This window comes from Protopterus annectens, chromosome 8.part0 (assembly GCF_019279795.1).
Source record: "Protopterus annectens isolate FY-2018-M chromosome 8.part0, PAN1.0, whole genome shotgun sequence".
NCBI classification, from domain to species: Eukaryota; Metazoa; Chordata; order Ceratodontiformes; family Protopteridae; genus Protopterus; species Protopterus annectens.
In genome coordinates, this window is record NC_056741.1 from 221,165,234 (window position 1) to 221,187,365 (window position 22,132).

Below are 22,132 nucleotides of genomic sequence, written 5' to 3' on the forward strand. Positions count from 1 at the left end.
AGTAGAAGAGGTTATCCTTCTAGTACCAATCAAAGGCTTTGACATCAAAAGACAAGAGTGGCATTGATCCTGGAAAATCTATTTTTCTACAAATCTGGGTTAGTTTATATAAAAGTGCATGCTTTTGTTGTTTCAGTATGCCTGCCTTTTGACCCCCTTTATATTACAGACATTCTGTTAAGCAATTATTAGGGGGTGTTCTCCACCTTAGCCCAGGAAACAGATTGCTCCATCATGGAACTTCAGGTATGTGCTGGAGAAATTTACCTTGGCACCCCCTCTTGAGCCGGCATTCTCTTATATTCATTTCCTGTTTTGGACGATACTGGCCATGGCAGAAGTTGGCTAGACAAATTTCAGTGCTCCAATAATGTGTAAGCGACCTTTTCTGGTGATTTTGTCAAGATGCAGTAGTACAATGTACTAATCCTTGTATGGAAATGACTCTAAACCAGACCATTTGGCTTCCAATTTTTCTTCAGTGATGTGCACAGGCAGCTGTCACTCTATTTTCACAAGACCATAGATTTAAAAAAAGATCAGCTGTTTGTTTCTTGCTAAAGGAAAGCAGGGTAAACCTGTTAACAAAGGAGCATTTTCCAAATGGTCAGCACACTGTGTTGCCGTTTGTTAACAGCATTAGGGGAAGAAGTCCCAGGACATGTTAAGGCGCATTCGACTACACCTGCATCTGCCACCACAACCTTCCTTATTGGAATTACCACTGTGACCATTCTTAAAATAGCTACATGGCTGTGTGCAACTAGAATAGAGCAGGATTTGCCTTTACTGTCCTGTATGGTTTTATTCCCAAAGAAATTATAATTGTGTAATAATCTTATCATGACAGTAGATGCCCTTCTCTGCACTGTTGCAGTATCCTAAACAGAAGGGAGAATAAAAAAGCTCAAACAGAATTGGGGAGGAAGCTTTGAAGAGCCCTCCACAAACCTACACAAAATGGTTTCAACAAAACCTTTTGTGGCCCTAGCAACAATATCCAACTTGTAATGCTTCGTAAAGGTATGCACTGAAGACCAAGTGACAGCTTCAAGGATGGATTTGGTGTCCAACCCCGTTAAGAAGGCAACAGAAGAGGCAACAACCGTATTTGAATGAGCACTAACAGAGATTTGCCGTGAAAAGTATGACCAAAGGAAATGATCTTAGATATCCAGGAGGAGATGGTTTGCTTATATACAGCCAAACCCAATGTCCTGGAATAAAAGGAAACAAAAAGCTGAGCAGACTCATGCATGGCTTTAGTTTTATCCATATAGTATCTGAGCTGTCTGGGCAAATCCAAGATATGCAGGACCGTCTCACTAGCAGAATGAGGAGAAGGGAAAAAGGAAGAGAGTTGTACTGATTGATTCAAGGACAACTCATTTACTACCTTGGAAATAAAAGAAGGATTAGTATGAAGGAACACATTGCCCCCCGGGGGGGGGGGGGTGGCCATAAGAGCTTGGAGCTCGGAAACCCTCCAAGCAGAAGTAAGAGCCGGTGACAAAACAGTCTTCCAGATACAATGTTGCAAAGAAACACAATCTTCAGGCTCAAAAGGAACCTGAGTCGATCTTTCCAAAACAAAATTAAGGTCCCAAAGAGGAGGAGGAATAGGTTTCATTGGGATGCCTTATATGCAGGACACCTATAAGAAATTATTTGACCTTAGAACAGGAAGTTTAAAGGAGGATTCAAGGGCAGACGAGCAGAGTTGGCTGACATATGGGCCTTCACAGAAGAATAGGCCATGCCAGACTGGAGCAACTCTCACAAACAAGAGGACAACATGGATACCCACTGAAAAAGGGATTTGTTTACTAGACAGAATCTTTTCCATTTCGACACAAGATGTTCTGATTGAGGGTTTCCTTGCCTCCTGTAAAACCTTGATCACATCCTCAGAAAAGAGGTGCCTGAAAGGGATCAAAACCCTGTTACCCACTGTGTCAGTTGAAGAGTGGACAAATGAGGATGGATGAGAGACCTCTTGTTTTGTGTGAGGAGATCCAACTGGTGAGGTAAACTTATGGTGATTGTTCGAACTTGTGGCAAAGAAGTCCTGGATAGTTGTGTCCATATGTCTCTTTTATGCATCACATTCTATGTGAGGAGCATAAATGCGACCTATGTCACATACAAGATCATTAGGCTTTTGTATACTGGCCGAGCATCAGGCTACAGTAGGCAGGGGATCCCTTCTGTTTAGGGTACTGCAGCAGTGATATAGAAGGACATCTTACTAATCCACCTCTCCAGATGTCCTTCAAGAATGCAACTGCAGTCATAACATGTGGGTTGTCCTGCCTCAGGCAGCCCTCGGGCGGCCGGATTCCAAAGTCTGGGTCCGACGTCGGCTGATGTCGCATTTCTCTCCGACGTCAGAGCGGCTGGAGTATATAAGCATTAGCCGACGCCATTTTCTTCAGTCTTTCTTGCCGCGCGGTGCCCGAAGCGTCGGTCAGCTCCTGTATTCTACGATACCGAAGTCATCCAGCCAAGCCAGACAGGTATTACAGGGTCCCTGAAACTCATTCCCATTTATTCAGGGCCCATACTGTTGATTTGGAAACTATTTCACAGGGGCCTAAAGGAGTTTCAGCCTCCACCTCAAAAAATCCTTTACCCTCCAACAGGGAAGCAAGGTCATTAGAGCGATGGGGTAAAAAGGTTTACACTTCCACTACCTTATCTATGAGAGCTTTAAATTGCCTTTTTCATATGTTCCAATATCAGGATTATCTTTTAGAAGATTTACAAAAAACACTAGCTTCTCCTGATCCTTTAGACAGGAAGACTTTGCAGGAAGCTGTACATAACACTCAGCAAGTAAGCAATCACTTCCTGCAGTGTGGATATGATGCACTGGAAGCTTCATGTAGGGCAGCTATGACAGGGGCAGTGATGCGAAGACATGCTTGGTTAAAAGATCAACCTCTACCAGATCATGTAAAAGCAAAGCTTCTGGATGCACCTTTGGAAAAGAACAAGCCTTTTGGTGCAAATGCTAAGGATGCACTAAAGACCATCGAAGAAAAAGCAAAATCAGTTCAAACTGTAAAGGATTTCCTCCAGGTTCAACCCCCCAGATTCAGTAGGAATTGGCCTTCAAAAAACTGGTCCTTTCCTAATCCAGAAAAGTTTCAAAGGGGTAAGAACAGGCGTGGCGAGGAAGAGGCCAATACAGAGGCCCTTACAGGGGACGTCAATGGCAGCCAGGAAACCAAAGAGGTGACGCAGGGGTTTCTCCTGCCCAACAACCACAATCTCAATGACTTTCCTCTACTACCGCCTACCAGGGAACAACTGGAAGCTCCCTCGGGTGGGGAATTATCTCTGTTTGCAGAAAACTGGCACAGACTGACAAAGGACAAATGGATTTTGGACATTATAGACCGAGGGTACAGGTTTCATTTTCATACCTTACCAAGAAAACAAGGCATGCCAAATCTACCACAACATCAAAGGGCAGAGGCTATCAAGCAAACCTCTCTGCTAACTCAAATGAAAGCAATGGAAAGAGTTCCACAACAAGAACAAGAACAGGGATTTTACTCAAGACTGTTCCTTGTTCCAAGAAAAGAAACTCAATGGAGACCAATACTGGACTTGTCCGCATTAAACACCTTCCTCATAGTACCAAAGTTCAAAATGCTGACTCTACAGCAACTCCTTCCCATGCTGGGCAAGGAGTCGTGGCTGATTACTCTGGACCTCAAGGAGGCATACCTGCATGTCCCTATCAGACACAGTTGCAGAAGATACCTCAGATTTCTTGCAGGGCCAGAGCATTATCAATTCTCAGCATTGCCATTTGGCTTATCTACTGCCCAGAGTGTTTACAAAATGCCTGGCTTCAGTAATTGCTCATTGCAGGCTCCAGGGTATATAAATTTACCCATACCTGGACGACTGCCTCATACAAGCGGACGACAAATTGATGTTGACAAAAATCTGGAATATGTCATACGATTACTTCAAGCTCTGGGATACACAGTCAACTTCCAAAAGTCAAGACTGCAGCCATCCCAGCAAATAATCTTCTTAGGAGCCAAACTAGACACAGCCTCTCAAATGGCTTACCTGACAGAAGACAAGCAAGAGAAGTTAACTCAATACTTCAAAGGTTTAGCAAAACTCACCCAGATGACTGCAAGGAGAGTCCTACAGGCCCTGGGTTACATGGCATCCTGCATCCTACTGGTTCCATTAGCAAAACTACACATGAGAAAGCTTCAATGGTACCTAAAAAGCGCTGTTTTGGTCTCAGCACAGCAACAACTTGGAGGCAATCATACCACTCATCCCATGCTTACAAAAGGAATTCCTATGGTGGGCTTCGTGAACCAGGAAAACACAGGTTTGTCATTCAAAAAACCACAGATAACACAGACCATGACTACAGACGCCTCAGACCTCGGATGGGGGCGCACATGGAAGGCAGATGTATACAAGGACAATGGTCTCCAAAGGAAACACATCTGCATATAAATCAAAAGGAAATGCTGGCAGTAATGCATGCTATCGAGGCTTTTCAAAACCAACTCCAGCAAGGTCACTTAATGATATGGACAGACAACACCACTGTGATGTGGTACATAAACAAGCAGGGGGGCACTCACTCTTATCCCCTTTGCAGACTGACAATGCAGCTTTGGGAGAAATCACTGAGTCTAAACATCCAGTTGCAATCACAGTTTGTTCCAGGAAAAGACAATGTGTTGGCGGACAGCCTAAGCAGGAATTTCACAGATCCACACGAGTGGAGGTTGCATCCAAAGGCTTTCAGACAACTCACTTCGACATGGGGCAAGCCAGAAGTGGACCTATTTGCCTCTCACCTCAATCATCTACTACCAAAATTTTGCACAAGGACATACCATCCAAAGGCTTGGAAAATAGATGCTCTTTCATTCAACTGGAACTCCCTAGCAATCTATGCATTCCCACCTCTGCCACTGATGACCTCAGTATTACTAAAGATCAAAGCAGAGAAGCCCAAGGGAATCATAATAGCTCCGGATTGGCCAAGACAACACTGGTACCCACTACTACGGAGCATATGTCACACCAGGAGGTGGGCCCTCCCTCAGTGGCCTCTACTTTTGACTCAGCACAATTTACAAACACTGCATCCAAACCTTCAAACTCTGCAGCTAACAGCCTGGGAGATCCCATAAATACATTCAACTTACCTCTCTCCAAGGAAGTTCAGCGGATACTAACAGAGGCTCGAAGACCATCCACCAGAAAGGTCTACTTAGCAAAGTGGAAAAGATTCAGCAATTGGAATACCAGCAAAGGGCATGATGCATCATTGCTGAACATCCCACTTATCTTGGAATATTTGGCAGATATGTTACAGAGTGGCCTTTCATATTCGTCAATAAAAATACATGCATCTGCTATTTCAGCCAGATACAACACTGATCCTCCTGTTTTTTCTCACCCCTTACTAAGGCAATTCCTCAGGGGAATCAAGAACATTAAGCCACCAAGAAAGGCCCCAGTGCCAGCCTGGGACCTCAATTTTGTCTTAGAAAACTGACTCTACCTCCTTTTGAGCCAGCAGCTTCAGTTGACTTGCAATTTCTCTCATGGAAAACAGCCTTCCTGTTGGCAATTACCTCAGCAAGAAGGGTTTCGAACTACAGGCCCTAATGGCAATACCACCCTTTATTATTTTCCACAGAGACAGGGTTTCATTAAGGACCAACCCTACCTTTATGCCAAAGGTGGTATCTAGGGTTTCTCTAAATCAAGCCATTCATCTGCCTGCCTTCTTCCCCAATCCTGAGAATAAGGGGAAAGGATTTTACATACCTTGGACATTCATAGACAACTTCTATACTACCTGGACAGAACCAAGGCCAGTAGGAAGTCTGAACAGCTTTTGTAGCTTACGCCCTGCAGTCCAAGGAAAAGCAATTTCAAAACAGACTATTTCTAAATGGATTGGACATTGCATCAGATTCTGTTATTCCTTTCATGGAAAGACTGTTCCAGCCTATGTCAGACCACATTCCACCAGAGCTACAGCCACCTCTACAGCATTTTTAAGAGGGGTGCCTACAAAGGACATTCTAGAAGCTGCTACATGGAGCTCCGTGCATACATTCTCAAAACACTACAATCTCCCCCTGTACTCCAGATCCAGAGCAGGCTTTGCTTCGGCAGTCCTGCAGGGTTTGATTGCCACACCATCACTTTCCTAGAGCATACCTCCTCCCCCTGCTAAGCTATGGTATTCTACCCACATGTTATGACTGCAGTTGCATTCTTGAAGGACATAGTACAGTTTTGTACCTACCATAAATGTAGATGTCCGAGAGACATGCAACTGCAGTCGGGTTTTCCCTCCCTCCATACCCCTCTATGCTTAGGGTCCACTCCTATCCCTCCCTCTCTCTTAGCTGGGGATATCTGTTATGGTGTATTTGTTTTATTGCTCATGTATTTGTTTGGAATCCTGTTTTTGTCTTCCAATTTGATTACAGCCTTCCTTGGAGGGCACCTGGCATCTGGGGCAAGAAACACTGAAGAAAATGGCGTCGGCTGATGCTTATATACTCCAGCCACTCTGACGTCGGAGAGAAATGCGACATCAGCCGACGTCAGACCCAGACTTTGGAATCCGGCCGACCGAGGGCTGCCTGAGGCAGGACAACCCACATGTTATGACTGCAGTTGCATGTCTCTCGGACATCTACATTTATGGTAGGTACAAAACTGTACTTTTCTCACTGCCTTTGGTATTTTTCCAAGAGGTGAGAACTACAACAGTGAATACTGTGATGAACAAATTGTTAGGAACTTAACATAAGTGTAGATATTCATTTAGTTCCATTGTTGCAGTCCAAGCTGCCTTCCTTCATCCCCCTACGTATTTTACCTGGATTTCCTTTAGACTTGTAATGCATTTGAAGTGGCCTCCTTAGCTTACCTTCCTCCTCTTCTAGGCCGCTTTGTTTGTTGGCTTTCCTCATGGAATGTACGAATTGTGGAACTCCTTGGAGTGGAGTTGGGCCAATAGTGGAGGTTCAATTTGGTCCCCTGTTTTCTCTGGCCAGGGCTCCCCTTTCCCAGTTTTGACAGGGCAAGAAAGACCTGAAGATTTCGTCAAGCAGTGCACCCTTTATACTACTGACATCCTGACATCTGAGGAAGGACTTCAACTCGAACAGTGGGGGAGGAAAAGATTTTTATTTTATTTTATTTATTTATCATTTGTTAACTGGGAAAGTCCGACTTGGAACAAAGCCAATTTTCAGGGGAGGCCCGTGGAGAAAGGCTCCAGATGCATGTCTTTGTAACGTGGGAGGAAATTGGAGCACCCAGAGGAAACCCACACGAACGCAGGGAGAACATGCAGACTCCTCACAGAAGGCACCCCAGCCGAGAATAGAACCGGAGGACCTCTTGCTGTGAGGTGACTATGCTACCACTGCGCCGTCCATGATTGGCTGACTGCATGCTGCCTGCAGACTGAATATCCCAAGAAGTGACTGTTGCAGCACTGAAGCTATATTTATTGTAAGTTCTAGTCAAACATCTATATTTGTAGTAAGTTCCTAGTACAACTGCACTTTTTCTGCCTTTCTCCCTTCAAGAACAGTGTTCTCTCCACATTTGAACTGACATACTGATATTAAAAGTAGAAGTGTTGGTGTTTTTAACTGTAACTGTTTCTGAGGCTTGACACACATTTTCTGGCACTTTGGTGTATATTGATACAGTTTACTTGTGATAATCTCACAAGTGGGAACTGGGTCTCAAGAACAATTTTCAGTGATGACTAGGGCTCGAGGTCAGATATTTAAATATTAAAAATGTTTTGTAGGTTGAACAGACAGCCAAGCAACTCTCTATATAAGCTTTACAGTTTTCTTTTGCATAGTCAAAAAGCTCCATTCCTGTCTTTGTCAAGGACGGGATCATTCTCTAGGGTCAGGATTTGATTATTCGGGGGTACATGTCTGGCTGTTTTCTGTATGATCCTCTACTCTGTATTACTCTAAAATCTTACCTTAACTGTTTTGTCTGTAGTAATCTCTGTCATGCCAAGCAAGTAACTAATGTTAGAGTGATGAGCTGAGCCTGATGTTCATCGTGTTCCACTGTTGCAGTCACTACAATTGGGTTATCCTGCTGACAGGCTACCCGCAGTCGGCCTGAATTCCAAAGTCAAGGTCCGGCGTCTGTTGTTGTCGCCTCTTCCCTGACGTCAGTGCGCCAGGGATATAAAAGATGCAGCCGATGCCATTTTCTTCAGTCTTTCTTGCTGCGCGGTGCCCGAAGCAAAAGCAGTTCGCAAGTGCCGGTCGGCCGACTCCTGAAGTTTTCAAATTCGAATTTCAGATCCGCAGTCTTCATTAAAGCTAAGTACCCCATTGGGGAAACTTTTTTCTTGCTCCAGACCCATGTCAGAAAAAGTTAATAACTGTATTTCTTTTGGGAAGCAAATACCTCATAAGGATTTTCACTCTTACTGTATTCCTTGCCTAGGCCCTGACCATAACGTTGCTAGTTGTTAGTTTTGTGCCAGATTTAACCAATGCACTATTAAGCGTCAGTACGATTTTGCATTTCATTACTTTGGCAGAAGATTTAATTATATAATGCCGTCGAATCAGCCGACTACCGGAGTTTACAAAAAACAAAAAGAAAAGGACAGGCATCCGAGATCCAAAGCCGACGATGAGGCTGCTTCTAGGCCTGTCGCCGGTTCTCAGTGAGGCGCTTTCACAGCCCCTGACGCTCACTATCTCAGAGCCACAGGCCGCTTCCGACTCCCACGTGGAGCTGACTGGGCCTCTGGAAACTCAAGGTATTGGACATGCGGAAATCATTCCCTCAGATGGGTCTGGAGCCGCTGAGCAGGCATCAGCTTCTGAGGGTGTTTTTAGGTTAGGCCTACACAGTTATATGTAAAACCTACTTCAGCTATAAAGACAAAGACTAAAGCAGCTCTAAAGACAAAGAAACAAGTGCAGCATTCACCTGGACAGGCCTCTATGCCTAAAAAACAGATGCTTAAAATGGCCGAAGACTTTATAACTTTGATCAGGGGTTCCCATCCCCCGCCTGAAAAGAGGCCTAGGCAAGAGTTAGAATATGAATCTTCAGACCAGGTTTCCATTTCCTTTGATTCCTCCTCTGAACAAGATTACTCTATTCCTCCCTGTGAGGATTCTGATGCTGAAGTATCTATTCCTTCAACCTCTCCTCCTGAGGATTATTCTTTTGGGGAAACATTGCATACTATGAGGGAGCATTTTCACTGAGAGCCAGGACTACTCAGAATCCAAGAAAAGGCTCAGAGATTTCCTTTTATTGCCCCAGCACAGGCCCCTAGCTATCCCACCTGTTTTAGACATTGTAGATTATGTATTTTCAGAGTCCAGTTTTTCTCCAGACCTTTTACCACCAGCTCCGGTTAAGCCAGACAGATACTACAGGGTTCCTGATTCACATAAATTTCTCTATAAGAACTCTGCAGCAGACCCTGAAACCATCTCTCAGGGTCCCAAAGGGGTCAAGGCTTCTACTGCAAAAAACCCTATCCTCTCTGATAGGGATTCTAGAACCCTAGACAGATGGGGCAAAAAGATTTATACCTCTGCTACCTTGGCTGTAAGAGCCTTAAATTGCCAATTTCATATGCTTAAGTATCAGCAATATCTTATGTCTTTGCTTAAACAGAAAATGCCAGCAAGTACAGAATGTGCAGACAAAGAAATGCATGATTTATTGCATGCAGCTGAACAAGTTGGAAAGGACACTTTGCAATGTGGTTTTGACTCTCTTGAGGCTTCCTGCAGGGCCGCTGTTACAGGTTCTGTCATTAGGTGGCATGCTTGGTTAAAAGAACAGAATTTGCCAGATCATGTTAAAGCAAAACTATTAGATGCTCCTTTACAGCATGTTACTTTGTTTGGTGCTAAAGCAGAAGAGGTGTTGAAGAAAATGGAGAACAAAGCTAAATCTATGTAAACAGTCAAGGATTTCTTGCAGGTACAGCCTCCCAGATTTAGCAGGAACTGGCTTACAAAGAATTGGTCCTTTCCAGTGTCAGATAGACCACAAAGAGGCAGATACAGATGCCCCAGAGGCAGATCACAGCCCCAAGGCTCATACAGGCCTAAACAATGGGGTGCTTCTTCCTCCAAAAGCGGAGAGGAAAAATCACAGCCATACAGAAAACAGTCTCAATGACTTCCCACTTCCAGCACCAAGCTCTTATCTTTTGGCAGCCCCTTTGGGAGGAAAACTAGCACTTTTTTCACCAAATTGGCACAGGATCACCCAGGACAAATGGGTTCTAAATATAGTTACACAAGGCTACAGGTTCCACTTTCACACCCTGCCAAGGCAAAACGGTATGCCAGATCTGTCACACAATCAATGGGCAGAGGCACAAAAACAAGTTTCATCCCTCATGTACATGAGGGCCATTCAGCAAGTACCAAAACAAGACCAGGGTCAAGGATGCTATTCAAGACTGTTCTTGGTACCCAGAAAAGACAAAGCCTGGAGACCTATACTGGACCTATCTATTCTAAATACATATCTGGATATTCCAAAATTCAAAATGTTGACTCTACAGCAGCTTCTGCCCATGTTGGGCAACAAGTCTTGGCTTGTGACTTTAGATCTAAAAGAGGCATACCTGCATGTCCCAATGAGAAACACGTGCAGAAGATACCGCAGATTCAAAGTTGGCTCAATACACTACCAATCCTCTGCACTGCCCTTTGGCTTATCTACTGCGCCCAGGGTCTTCACAAAGTGCCTGGCACCAGTAATGACAAAGAGGAATAAAAAATATATCCTTACTTGGATGACTGCCTTATTCAAGCAGAGAACAAAGACATTCTACTACAGCATCTGGCGTTTGTAAAAAGATTACTGACAAGTCTAGGGTAACACAGTAAATTAAAAGAAATCAAAACTCATACCCTCTCAAAAGGTAATATTCCTGGGTGCAAGCTTAAATACAACTGCCCAGATGGTTTATCTCATGCCAGACAAACACAGACAACTGACTACTTATTTCAAAATGTTGGCAACAAAGACCCAGTTGTCTGCAAAAAACATTCTGCAGTCCTTTGGTTTCATGGCATCCTGCATTCTGCTAATTCCATATGCAAGACTGCATATGAGGAAACTTCAATGGTACCTAAAAAGTATTTGGACTCAACGTTGTCACAGCCTGGAAACAGTAATTACCCTCATTCCCTGCCTGCAACAGGAGTTTCGATAGTGGGCAATAGCCTGTCACCACAACACGGGACAGCCATTCACCTTACCCACAGAGAGGCAGACTTTGACAACAGATGCATCAGATTATGCCTGGGGGGGCCATATGGCAGGAAAATGCATTCAGGGCACATATCTGTTCAGAATGCCCTAACAGCCTTCAAGGATCAACTTCACCCAGGACAACTTCTTATAAGGACGGACAATACTACAGTCATGTGGTACATAAACAAGCAGGGAGGCACACATTCCTACCCCCTCTGCAGGTTAGCCATGAACTTGTGGCACACAACATTGACTTACCAAGTACATCTGCAAGCAAAATTCCTGCCAGGAAGGAAAAATACCTGGCAGATGAACTAAGCAGAAACCTCATGGATCCCCACGAGTGGAAACTGGATCCACAAGTCTTCAGCATGATAACAAGGACCTGGGGATGTCCGGACATAGACCTATTTGCCACCCCTCACAACTACCAACTACAAAGATTCTGCACAAGGACTTATCACAAGCAAGCATGGAAAGTGGATGCACTCTCTTTCAGTTGGAAAAATCTAACAGTATATGCCTTTCCTCTCCTCCCCAAAGCACTCCTCAAGGTCAGACAAGAGAAACCAAAAATGATACTGATTTCCCCAGACTGGCCCCGCCAGCACTGGTACCCAATCCTAAAGAGCTTGTCTCACTGCCCAGCCTGGACATTACCTCAAATGCCTCACTTATTGACCCAACAAGACAGTCAGATACTGCACAGCCAACTTAAAACCTTAAATCTGGCGGCATGGCAGATAATATAGCCTCTCAAGACGCACCTCTCTCTAAAGCAGCGATGGATGTTATTTTGGAGACCAGGAGGCCTAGCACCAGAAAAATCTTATGCAGACAAATGGAAGAGATTCTGTGCTTGGAACCAAGCACAAGGTATTGACACGATTGTTCCAAATATTCCTCAGATTTTACAATACTTAACTGAGATGCTGGATAAAGGCCTTTCCTTTTCATCAATTAAAAATTCATGCTTCTGCCATTTCAGCTCATTACAATACAGAACCACCTATTTTTTCACACCCCTTACTAAGGCAGTACCTCAGAGGGGCCAAAAACTTAAGACCTCCAAGGAGAGCACCAATACCTGCATGGGACCTCCACTGTGTCTTGGAAAAACTCACACTACCTCCGTTTGAGCCAGCCTCTGCAGCTGACATAAAATTCTTAAACTGGAAAACAGCTCTGCTCCTAGCAATAACCTCCGCTAGAAGAGTCTCAAAGTTACAGGCATTCATGGCTGTGGAACCGTTTATCATTTTCCATCCAGACAGGGTTTCGCTGAGGACAAACCCTACATTTATGCCTAAGGTAGAATCCAGTGTGGCCCTTAATTCATCTGCCTACTTTTTATCCAAACCCACAGAATAAGGGTGAGAGAATTCTGCATTCCTTGGACATTCACAGACAGCTACGCTTCTACTTGGACAGAACTAAAGCTTTCAGAAAGACTCAACTCCTAGTGGCATATGCTGCAGCATCACAAGGAAAGCCTATCTCTAAACAGACTGTTTCTAAGTGGATAGGCCATTGCATTCGTTTCTACTATACACAGCATGGCAAATCAGTGCCACACTCAACGAGAGCACCAGCCACTTCAGCAGCCTTTCTCAGAGGAGTACCAACCAAAGACATCTTAGAGACTGCAACCTGGAATTCAGTGCATACCTTCATAAAGCACTACCACTTACCTCTCTACTCTAAATCCAGGTCAGGCTTTGCCACTGCAGTTCTGCAGGGCCTTATAGCCTCTCCTAATCCTGTTTAGCTCCAGCCTCCCAACCTTAGCTTTGGGATTCAACCCAGTTGTAATGACTGCGACAGTGAAACATGATGCACATAGTACAGTTGTGTACCTACCATAAATGTAGATGTTCGAGTGTAGTCACTGTTGCAGTCCAGGTTACCCTACCTCTGTGCCCCCTTTTCTTTGCTGGATTTTATCTTAACTTCTGTATCCTATACAACCTATGTGGTGTATTTGCTTGGAGATAAAGGAAAAGTTGTTTTATGTGCATGCATGCTTATTGGCATAAATTAGCATACCAATTTTGGGGCACCTGACCTCTGGGGCAAGAAAAACTGAAGAAAATGGCGTCGGCTGCATCTTTTATACCCCTGGCGCACTGACGTCAGGGAAGAGGCGACAGCAACTGACGCTGGACCTAGACTTTGGAATTCAGGCCGACTGCGGGTAGCCTGCCAGCAGGATAACCCAATTGTAATGACTGCAACAGTGAACACGGTCGAACATCTACATTTATGGTATGTTACCTTTTAGTAATAATGAATTACTTTGGTAATTCATTTAATGAAATGTATTCTAAACAAGTTAGCATTGTACTTAATGTCACCACTGTTTAAACAAAAAACTTTTTACAACATCAGGAGATTTTTTAATTATGTCTTATTCTTACTGTTCATTTGATGAACATTTATATGTTCAATGGAAACATTGTCTAGGACTTTAAGTGAAGGAAGTTCATTTTAAACAATGTCCTTTTAAAAAATTTTATAATAATTAATTGATGGTGATGATTCAATTAAAGTAAGCACATGACAGGGTTGCTTATGTTAAAAATGAAGTTTTACAAACAACCAATACACTTGAAAAAGCCCGTTACGAACGGGCGAAAGCGCTTGTGTTTATCGTATTGTTTTACTTGTGGTGGTGCTGTGGAATAAAAGAACTTCTTATTTCGACTTGCCTACATATATTTTTTTGGTTATCTTGAGCCATTAAAGTGCTTATTACAAAGCGGAAGCTGAAATTTAACAGTCGAATCCATTTGGGCATTCTTCGGAGAGTGTGGTGCCTTTCAACTTGTGTTTTCTAAGGTTCAGTACTGTTACAGTCTCTTGTTTCCTGGGTTGGAACAGAGAGCCAAACAAAAATATGCATAAAATGATATGTCTCATAACCTAGGAGGAAATGAATAAAATCCGTAATGCAAAGCTGGTACTGCTATACTTTTTTTGTGGAAAGGATGATGGGTTATTTCAGTTTGACAGCTAATTCATATCTCATGTAGTAAAATGAATATTCATTGCTTAATTTTTGTTTTCTGCTTTTGCTTTAGGAACTTGAAGTTGTTCAAGGTTGCACTCCACTGAAAAAGATTATTGACAACCCTATACTCAGGCCACCTCTCTACATTATTCAACAGTGTATCCATTGGTTGTTCATGAGTTATCCCCTGGTGGCATTCAGCATTTTTTCTTGGGAAAAATGGGTTAAGGTAAGAATCTGGTGCAACTTCTTTATGAGCATAGTAAAATATTTAATTCTAGTTAAGAGTTATAAAATCTTGCATGGATATTGTAGTTGGCAGTAGTTTATGCAGGACGTGAACTGAGTAATATAGGTCATATGTGGTTACAAGAATGTGTAGTAGTAGGTGTAACTGGAAGAAAACTAGACCGGTCTGCAGCAGAAGCTGAGACCACGTGTGCAGTTCTAGTGAATTCCTGATAGTATGTATCCAAACTGAATAACTGTAGCCTCTTTCTCTGAATTGATTGCTTGGCTGAGCTAAAAGTGGTCCATCCAATTAACATAGGATGGGGAAGCAGCTTATCATCGAAGGTTAATGAAAATGCTACATGATGCTTCTAAGAAGTGTTTTAAACACACATCATCAGAAATAATAACTGATGGGGAGGGCTTTATAGGGAAGTAATGATCTTCCCAGCACCTCCCCACCCTTGGAAGGTTAATTGTTTCCCTACAACGCCTGCCCCTAAAGGTCATTATTGTAGGGAAAAAAATGGCTTCTTTGTTTCCTTTTTGTTGTAATTTTATTTGTTTTTTTTTTGCAGTCCCGTTGTTTTTTTTTCTCCAGCGTGAAATATTTCACATATTGTACTTCTAGAAATTGTATATGGTAATCTGTGAACGTTTACTGGACTGCAAGTTTCTGGTCTGTGTGTTTGTGTACTTGCTCGTGCATGCATGTGTGCTTGTCTTTGTGGTTGTGTATGTGTGTACATCTGTTTGTGAGAACTGCCCCAGGATTTATTAACTTTATTTGCATATATTTGTTGAACGTACTGTTTAGTGTGCCAACCTGAAATTACTGTGATTCTTAAGCATGGGTTGTGGTAATGACTAGTAACAGAAAAAAATAATAATCAGTAGTGTACAGAGGTATCAGTAGTGGACACTGAAGTGTACAATGCGCATCATGCGATGGCCTGATTTGCTGTTTGACTTGACAGCAGGAAACAGTAAGGTATGATTTGTCTGACATGCATTACTCCTTCTGCATTGTACTTCGATGACTTGCTGCATAGTGGTTTATAAAACTTCATTCACTAGGTGTGATAGCAGAGCTAGGCTCATTCATATTATGGTAATGATGTGATAATGTGCTCTTGAGACTCCGCATTGGTGGGAGTTAGGCTGTGATGTTTGTGTTTCACTGTTGCAGTCATCACACTTGGGTCATCTGCCTGCAGGTAGCCCTCAGTCGGCCCGAATACCAGAGACGCAAGTATTTCTGCATCAGATGCTGTCACTCCAGGACCGAGGTCAGGTCGTCAGGGGTATAAAAACAGGCAGCCGATGCCATTACATCAGTCTTTCCTGCCGAGGAGCCAGAAGCAGTTCGCAAGTGCCGGTCAGCCGCTACCTGAATTTTAGTTTACGAATTGAATAATACTGAAGTCTTCTAAAGCTAAGTAACCCGTTGGGGATCCTTTTTTCTTGCTCTAATCGATGTCAGAAAAAGTTAACAATTGTCTTGCCTGTAGAAAGCAAATACCTCACAGAGATTTTCATTCTTACTACATCACCTGTTTAGGCCCAGACCACAACGTCCCTCGCTGGTGGTTTTGTGCCTTGTTTAATACTCGAACCAGTCATCGTCGGGCTCTCTTTGTTGCTAAATTCTTTCGCTCTCGATCTCCATATTCTGAAATGGCTTCGGTAAGCCATCTGACTAGAGATATTCTGAAAAAACGTAAGGATAAAGACAGAGACAGACTGCATAGGTCCAAAACTGCCGATGACGCTTCTGTTAAGCTAGTCCCCTGGTACTCAGTGAGGCACCTTCGCTGCCCCTGATGCCTGTTGGATTCGCAGGCCTCTACCGAGACCCATTAGGAGTCTGGTATGCCGCAAGACTCTTCTTCGACTATGGAACCTGCGGATGTCTCTACCTTGGATGGGTCCGGAGCTGGCAGGCACCAGCTTCTGAGGCAGTTCTTCGTTCAACCGATGTTTGACTCAAACCGACAACTTTTTTAACCAAAACTACCAAGTTTCTTAGGCCCAGAGTATGCACTACACCTAGAAAACCGATGACCAAAGCCCATGCACCTGCCCCCATGCCATAAAATCAAATGCTTAGAATGGTCGAAGACCTTATTACGTTGATTAGGGGAAGTCGGTCTTCCCCTGCTAAGAGACAAAGAGTTCAGTCACCTTAAGCTTCTACAGACCAGGAGTCCGATGACTCTGAGATTTCTAATTATGAAGACATGCCGTTATCTGCTTGAGGATTCAGATGCAGAGGAATCCATTCCTCCTGCCTCCCCATCCAGAGGATTTTTTACATACCTTAAGATAGCATTTCCACTGGGAATGCCAAGACTATCCTCAGTCCAAAGAGAGACTCAGAGAATTTCTAGAGTTGCCTCAGCACAGACCTTTAGCAATACCCCCTTTCCTGGATATTGTGGATGATGTTTTTATGGAATCCAGTCCAACTCCTGACACTTTACCTCCTGCCCCTAGGAAACCAGACAGGTACTACAGAGTACCTGATTCTCGCAAATTCCTTTTCAAGAATCCTGCTGCTGACCCAGAGATCATTTCCCAGGGGACTACAGGGATTCCAGAGCTTTGGACAGATGGAGTAAGAAGGTATATACCTCTGCAACTCTTGCTATTAGGGCATTGAATTGTCAGTTTCACATGCTGAAGTATCAGCAACATATTATGGAACTTATTAAACAAAAAGTGGCAACCTTTTCAGACTGTGCAGAGAATAAAGAATTGCAGGAGCTTATGCACTCTGCAAGCCAATTCAACAAGCATACTTTGCAGTGTGGCTTTGACGCCCTAGAGGCATCTTGCCAGGCAGCAGTCACTGGCTCTGTACTGAGAAGACATGCTTGGCTGAAGGAGCAGACCTTGCCAGACCATGTCAAATCAAAGTTACTAGACGGTCCTTTGAATAAGGACTGTTTGTTTGGCACCAAAGCAGAAGAGGTTCTTAAAAAGATGGAAGAAACAGCTAAGTCTATGCAAACTGTCAAGGATTTTTTGCAAGTGCAACCCCCTAGATTCAGTAGGCATTGCCCTTCCAAACACTGGTCCTTTCTAGCCCCCTCCAAGCCTCTTCAAACCAGACCCAGGGGAAACGGACCACCCAGACTGCAGTCTCAGGGTATGCAGAGATCTAAGCAATGGAGTGCCCCCACCCCTAAAGCAGGGAGTGGTAAGCCTCCTCCTTACGGAAAAAGTTCACAATGACTTATTTACTCCACTTCCCACCCCTGCCGAATTACTTGTGTCCCAAGGAGGAAAACTTGCCCTTCATGCAAAAAACTGGATGTCCATCACTCAAGACCAGTGGGTCCTCAACATTGTATCCCAGGGATACAAATTCTATTTACATTCACTGCCAACCCCAAGAGGGTTCCAAGATCTTCCTCCAAACCAGTGGGAAGAGGCTCAAAACCAAGTACTTTCCCTGCTCAATATCAGAGCTGTTCAGCCAGTTCCTGTTGAACAAAGGGGTCAAGGATTCTACTCCAGACTCTTCCTGGTACTCAGGAAAGAGGGCTCTTGGCACCCAATCCTGGATCTTTCAATTCTCAACACCTTCCTGGTGGTACCAAAGTTCAAAATGCTTACCCTGCAACAACCTATTCTCATGCTAGCCAAGGATGCCTGGTTAGTCACTCTAGACTTAAAAGAAGCCTATCTACACATCTCCATAAGGGAATCATGCAGGAAGTATCTACGTTTCAGGGCAGGATCTATGCATTATCAGTTCTCTGCACTTCCCTTTGGCTTATCTACTGCACCCAGAGTATTCACAAAATGCCTGGCTCCAACTATTGCATACTGCAGGCAGAAAAATATCCAGATTTACCCGTACTTGGATGACTGCCTGATTCAGGCAGACAGTCAGGAATTGCTGCTGCAGCATCTGACATTTGTGAAAAAATCTTCTCACTTCCTTGGGGTACACCATCAACGGAAAGAAATCAAAACTGATACCCAGTCAAAAGATTGTAATCCTGGGAGCAAGCTTGGACACAACTTCCCAGATGGCATTCCTCACGTCAGAAAAACAAGTCTATCTGACAGACTACTTCAAAAAAATGGCTACCAGAACCCAGCTATCTGCAAGAAAAATACTGCAAGACCTAGGGTTCATGGCCTCATGTATACTGCTAATTCCATATGCAAGACTGCATATGAGGAAACTTCAAAGGTACTTAAAAGTTTTTGGTGCCAACATTCTCAGGACTTGGAAACTGTCATTCCTATCATACCCTAAGGACAGAGTTTTTTTGTGGGTAGAAGCATGCAACCACAACAAGGAACTGCCTTTTACTCAACCCCACGCCGCCCAGTCCCTAACCACAGAAGCATCAGACTATGCCTGGGGGGCACACATGGACAGCAAATGTATTCAGGGCCACTGGAGCCCAAGTCAAATTCATCTGCACATCAACCAAAAAGATGCTAGCTGTACAGAATGCACTGACAGCTTTCAGATCCCTACTCCTCCCAGGATAACTGCTAATAAAAACAGAAAACACCACAGTTATGTGGTACGTCAACAAGCAGGGGGGAACCCATTCCTACTCTGCAGGTTAGCCATGGCCCTGTGGAACATAGCCTTGGACATTCAAGTCCATCTGCAAGCTCAATTCCTGCCAGGCAAACAAAACCCACTGACAGACGACTTAAGCAGAAATCTCCTAGACCACCACGAGTGGCAATTGGAGCCCAGCACCTTCAACCTTCTGATTCAGAGAAGGGGAACCCCAGAGGTGGAGCTCTTTGCCTCCCCCTACAACCACCAGCTCAACAAATTCTGCACCAGGACTCCTCACAACAGGGCCTGGAAAGTGGATGCCCTATCTTTTCAGTGGGTGAATCTCTCAATCTATGCCTTTTCCCCCCTCCCCCTTCTCTCAAGAGTATTACTCAAGATAAAACAAGAGAGACCGAGGACATTTCTGATTACCCCGGATTGGCCACTTCAGCACTGGTACCCACTCCTGCACAGCCTGACTCCGGTGCCACCCTGGCACGTACGCCAGAAACCAACCCTTCTCTCTCAGCAGGAGGGACAGATTTTGCACCCACAGCTGCAAACATTAAATCTTGCAGCCTGGCTTATTCTTTGAATTAGTGAAAATCCAAACGAACAGTTGCAACAACGAAATGACTGGGCACCCAAGGAGAAACACAGCTCAGAAGGTTGAAAAGTTAAAACTCCAACAGTTTATTTTCGTCACAAACTCTACACAAGTAACCAAGAGATCTCCACAAGAATGGTTGAGCGCTTTCATCTGCATGTAACAGATTTCATCAGAACCATAAGACACTAAACACAAGCCCTTATATAGCTAATTAGGTGCCAAAGTTGATTAATTGGCCTTAATATAAAGCATAATTTAACACAAAAACTAATATAAGCTAATGTAAAATGTAAAATATTAAGTTGCATGAAAAATACATAATAAAAATGCATAGTTAAAATTCAAATTCATTGATAAAAATTCATTGATGAAAATTCATAAATATTCATAAATAAACTGCCTAGTAACTGCTTAGACCAAAAACTGTACATTTACCTATATACATTGAAAAAGCATATAAAGGTCCGGAAGCAAGTAAATATCTAAAGGCATAGTGATATATGAATACTGAATATACATACATAAAAAATCCACATACTAAAAAATATTAATATTTATATGAAATAGAAATAGAATGTATTACCCTATATGTAAATATATAAATAAATATAAAAATATGTAAAAATGGATATATATAAATACTGAATAATTGTAATAATACTTGATAAAAATGAATATATACAGTTAGAGGGAAATGTAACGAGGATCAACTGTCCAGAATAAGAAAAGGTTTAATACTAATGTGATCATTAAGACCAGGTTTGGTCGTAGCATCACATAACATTTGCCATTTGCTTTCTAGAAGTGCTAAATAGCATTTCCAGTTGCCACCTGTAGCAGTTTGATCTATAAGGTCTATGATGCTGAACAGAAAGGAATGCTCAATACCTTTATCTAGAATATGTCTACTTAATGCATTATTGGGATCTTGTTTCCTTATTCTATATGTATGTTCATAAATTCTAGTCTTAAATTTCCTTTCTGTCTTTCCAATATAGTAAGCATCACACGCTACACAGGTGGCAACATAGACTATTCTAGATGTATTACAATTCCCCCCCAAACTATGTAAACTGTTTCGAGTAATATTATTCAGTTTTACAACCTTAGCTTCATTAATGAACCTGCACTGCTTACATATACCACATTTCCTAGTGTGTCTTAATCCTACCACCTCTCTATGATTGTCCTTTGTCCTTTCCAACATCCTTTTAATATTTGATGAAGTTTTGTAAACAAAATTTGGGGCATGTCCAACTAAGTTGCAAATATCATCTGAAATTTTGAAGAGATTCCAATGTTTCAATAAAATCTCCTTCAAAACATTAACATAGGGACTGTACATAAGTACACAAATGCAACCTCCTTGTACTTTCTTCTTCTCTTTAGAAATAAAAGGTCTACCTAATAGGGCAGGATATTTGTTGCCCCATTCTTTCATGACATAACCTTGTATAGGTTTAATCAATTCATCAGGGTACCCCCTATTAGAAAACATTTCATGTAAAGTGCTCAATTCTCTTTCCATAGTCTCCCTATTGGAAGACATCCGAGCAGCACGTATACACTGACCCTTAAAAACATTTTTAAAAATGTGGGGTGGATGACAGCTGTCATAAAATAGATAATCATTCGAAAAGGTTTTTTTCCTAAAAATCTTAGACTGAAATTCAGTGTCAGTGGTATAAATATAGGTGTCCAAATACGCTATACCATGAGACTCCACATTATAGGTAAATTTTAAAAAATCGGTTGTTTTGTTCAAATATTCAATGAATTCAGGTATCAAATGAACCGGTCCATTCCAAAGAACAAATAAATCATCCAAATATCGAGTGTAATGTGATATATATTTGTAGTATTCACTAGGAAAAATAAACAAGAATTCCCATTCAAGCATTACCAGATTTGCGAAGACTGGGGCACATGAAGCCCCCATAGCTACTCCTCTGCTCTGTCTGAACAGTTCCCCCTGGAATTGCAGATAATTATGGTCAAGGACCAAACCCATCATGTCTACTATCAAATTGATTTTCTCAAAACTCAAACCTGAGAATCTTTTTAAACTGTTGAAAAAATAATCCAACCCTTTCTCCCTAGGAATACAGGAAAAAAGGTCGATAACATCAATTGTTAGAAAAGTTAACCCTTTTTGCCAAATCATAGGGGTTAATTTACTCAAAAAATTCCAAGAATCTTTTGTGAGATGGTCAACGTTATTGTATACATGTTTCGTCCATGTATCAATAGTGACCCCCAAATTATAGGTTTTGGACTTAGAGCCCGAAATTATTGGTCTAAATGGGGGTTTTTTAAGATTTTTATGTATTTTTGGAATCCCTATGATAGAAGCCATCTTGGGGAATTCCATTCTAATAAATTCATAGGTCTCATTAGAAATCCTATTGTCAAGTAAGAATTCCTCGATTGCAAG

The 22,132-nt window shown here is 42.7% G+C and overlaps 1 protein-coding gene across 1 annotated transcript in view; it reads left to right on the plus strand.

Annotated features, from left to right (window-relative positions):
• Positions 1-22,132, plus strand: part of LPCAT3 (lysophosphatidylcholine acyltransferase 3) — a 709,408-nt gene that overhangs the window by 499,734 nt on the left and 187,542 nt on the right. Inside the window, exon 11 of the mRNA XM_044079698.1 lies at positions 14,391-14,549. Within this exon, the coding sequence (XP_043935633.1) occupies positions 14,391-14,549 (159 nt within the window). The remainder of the gene's footprint in view (positions 1-14,390; positions 14,550-22,132) is intronic.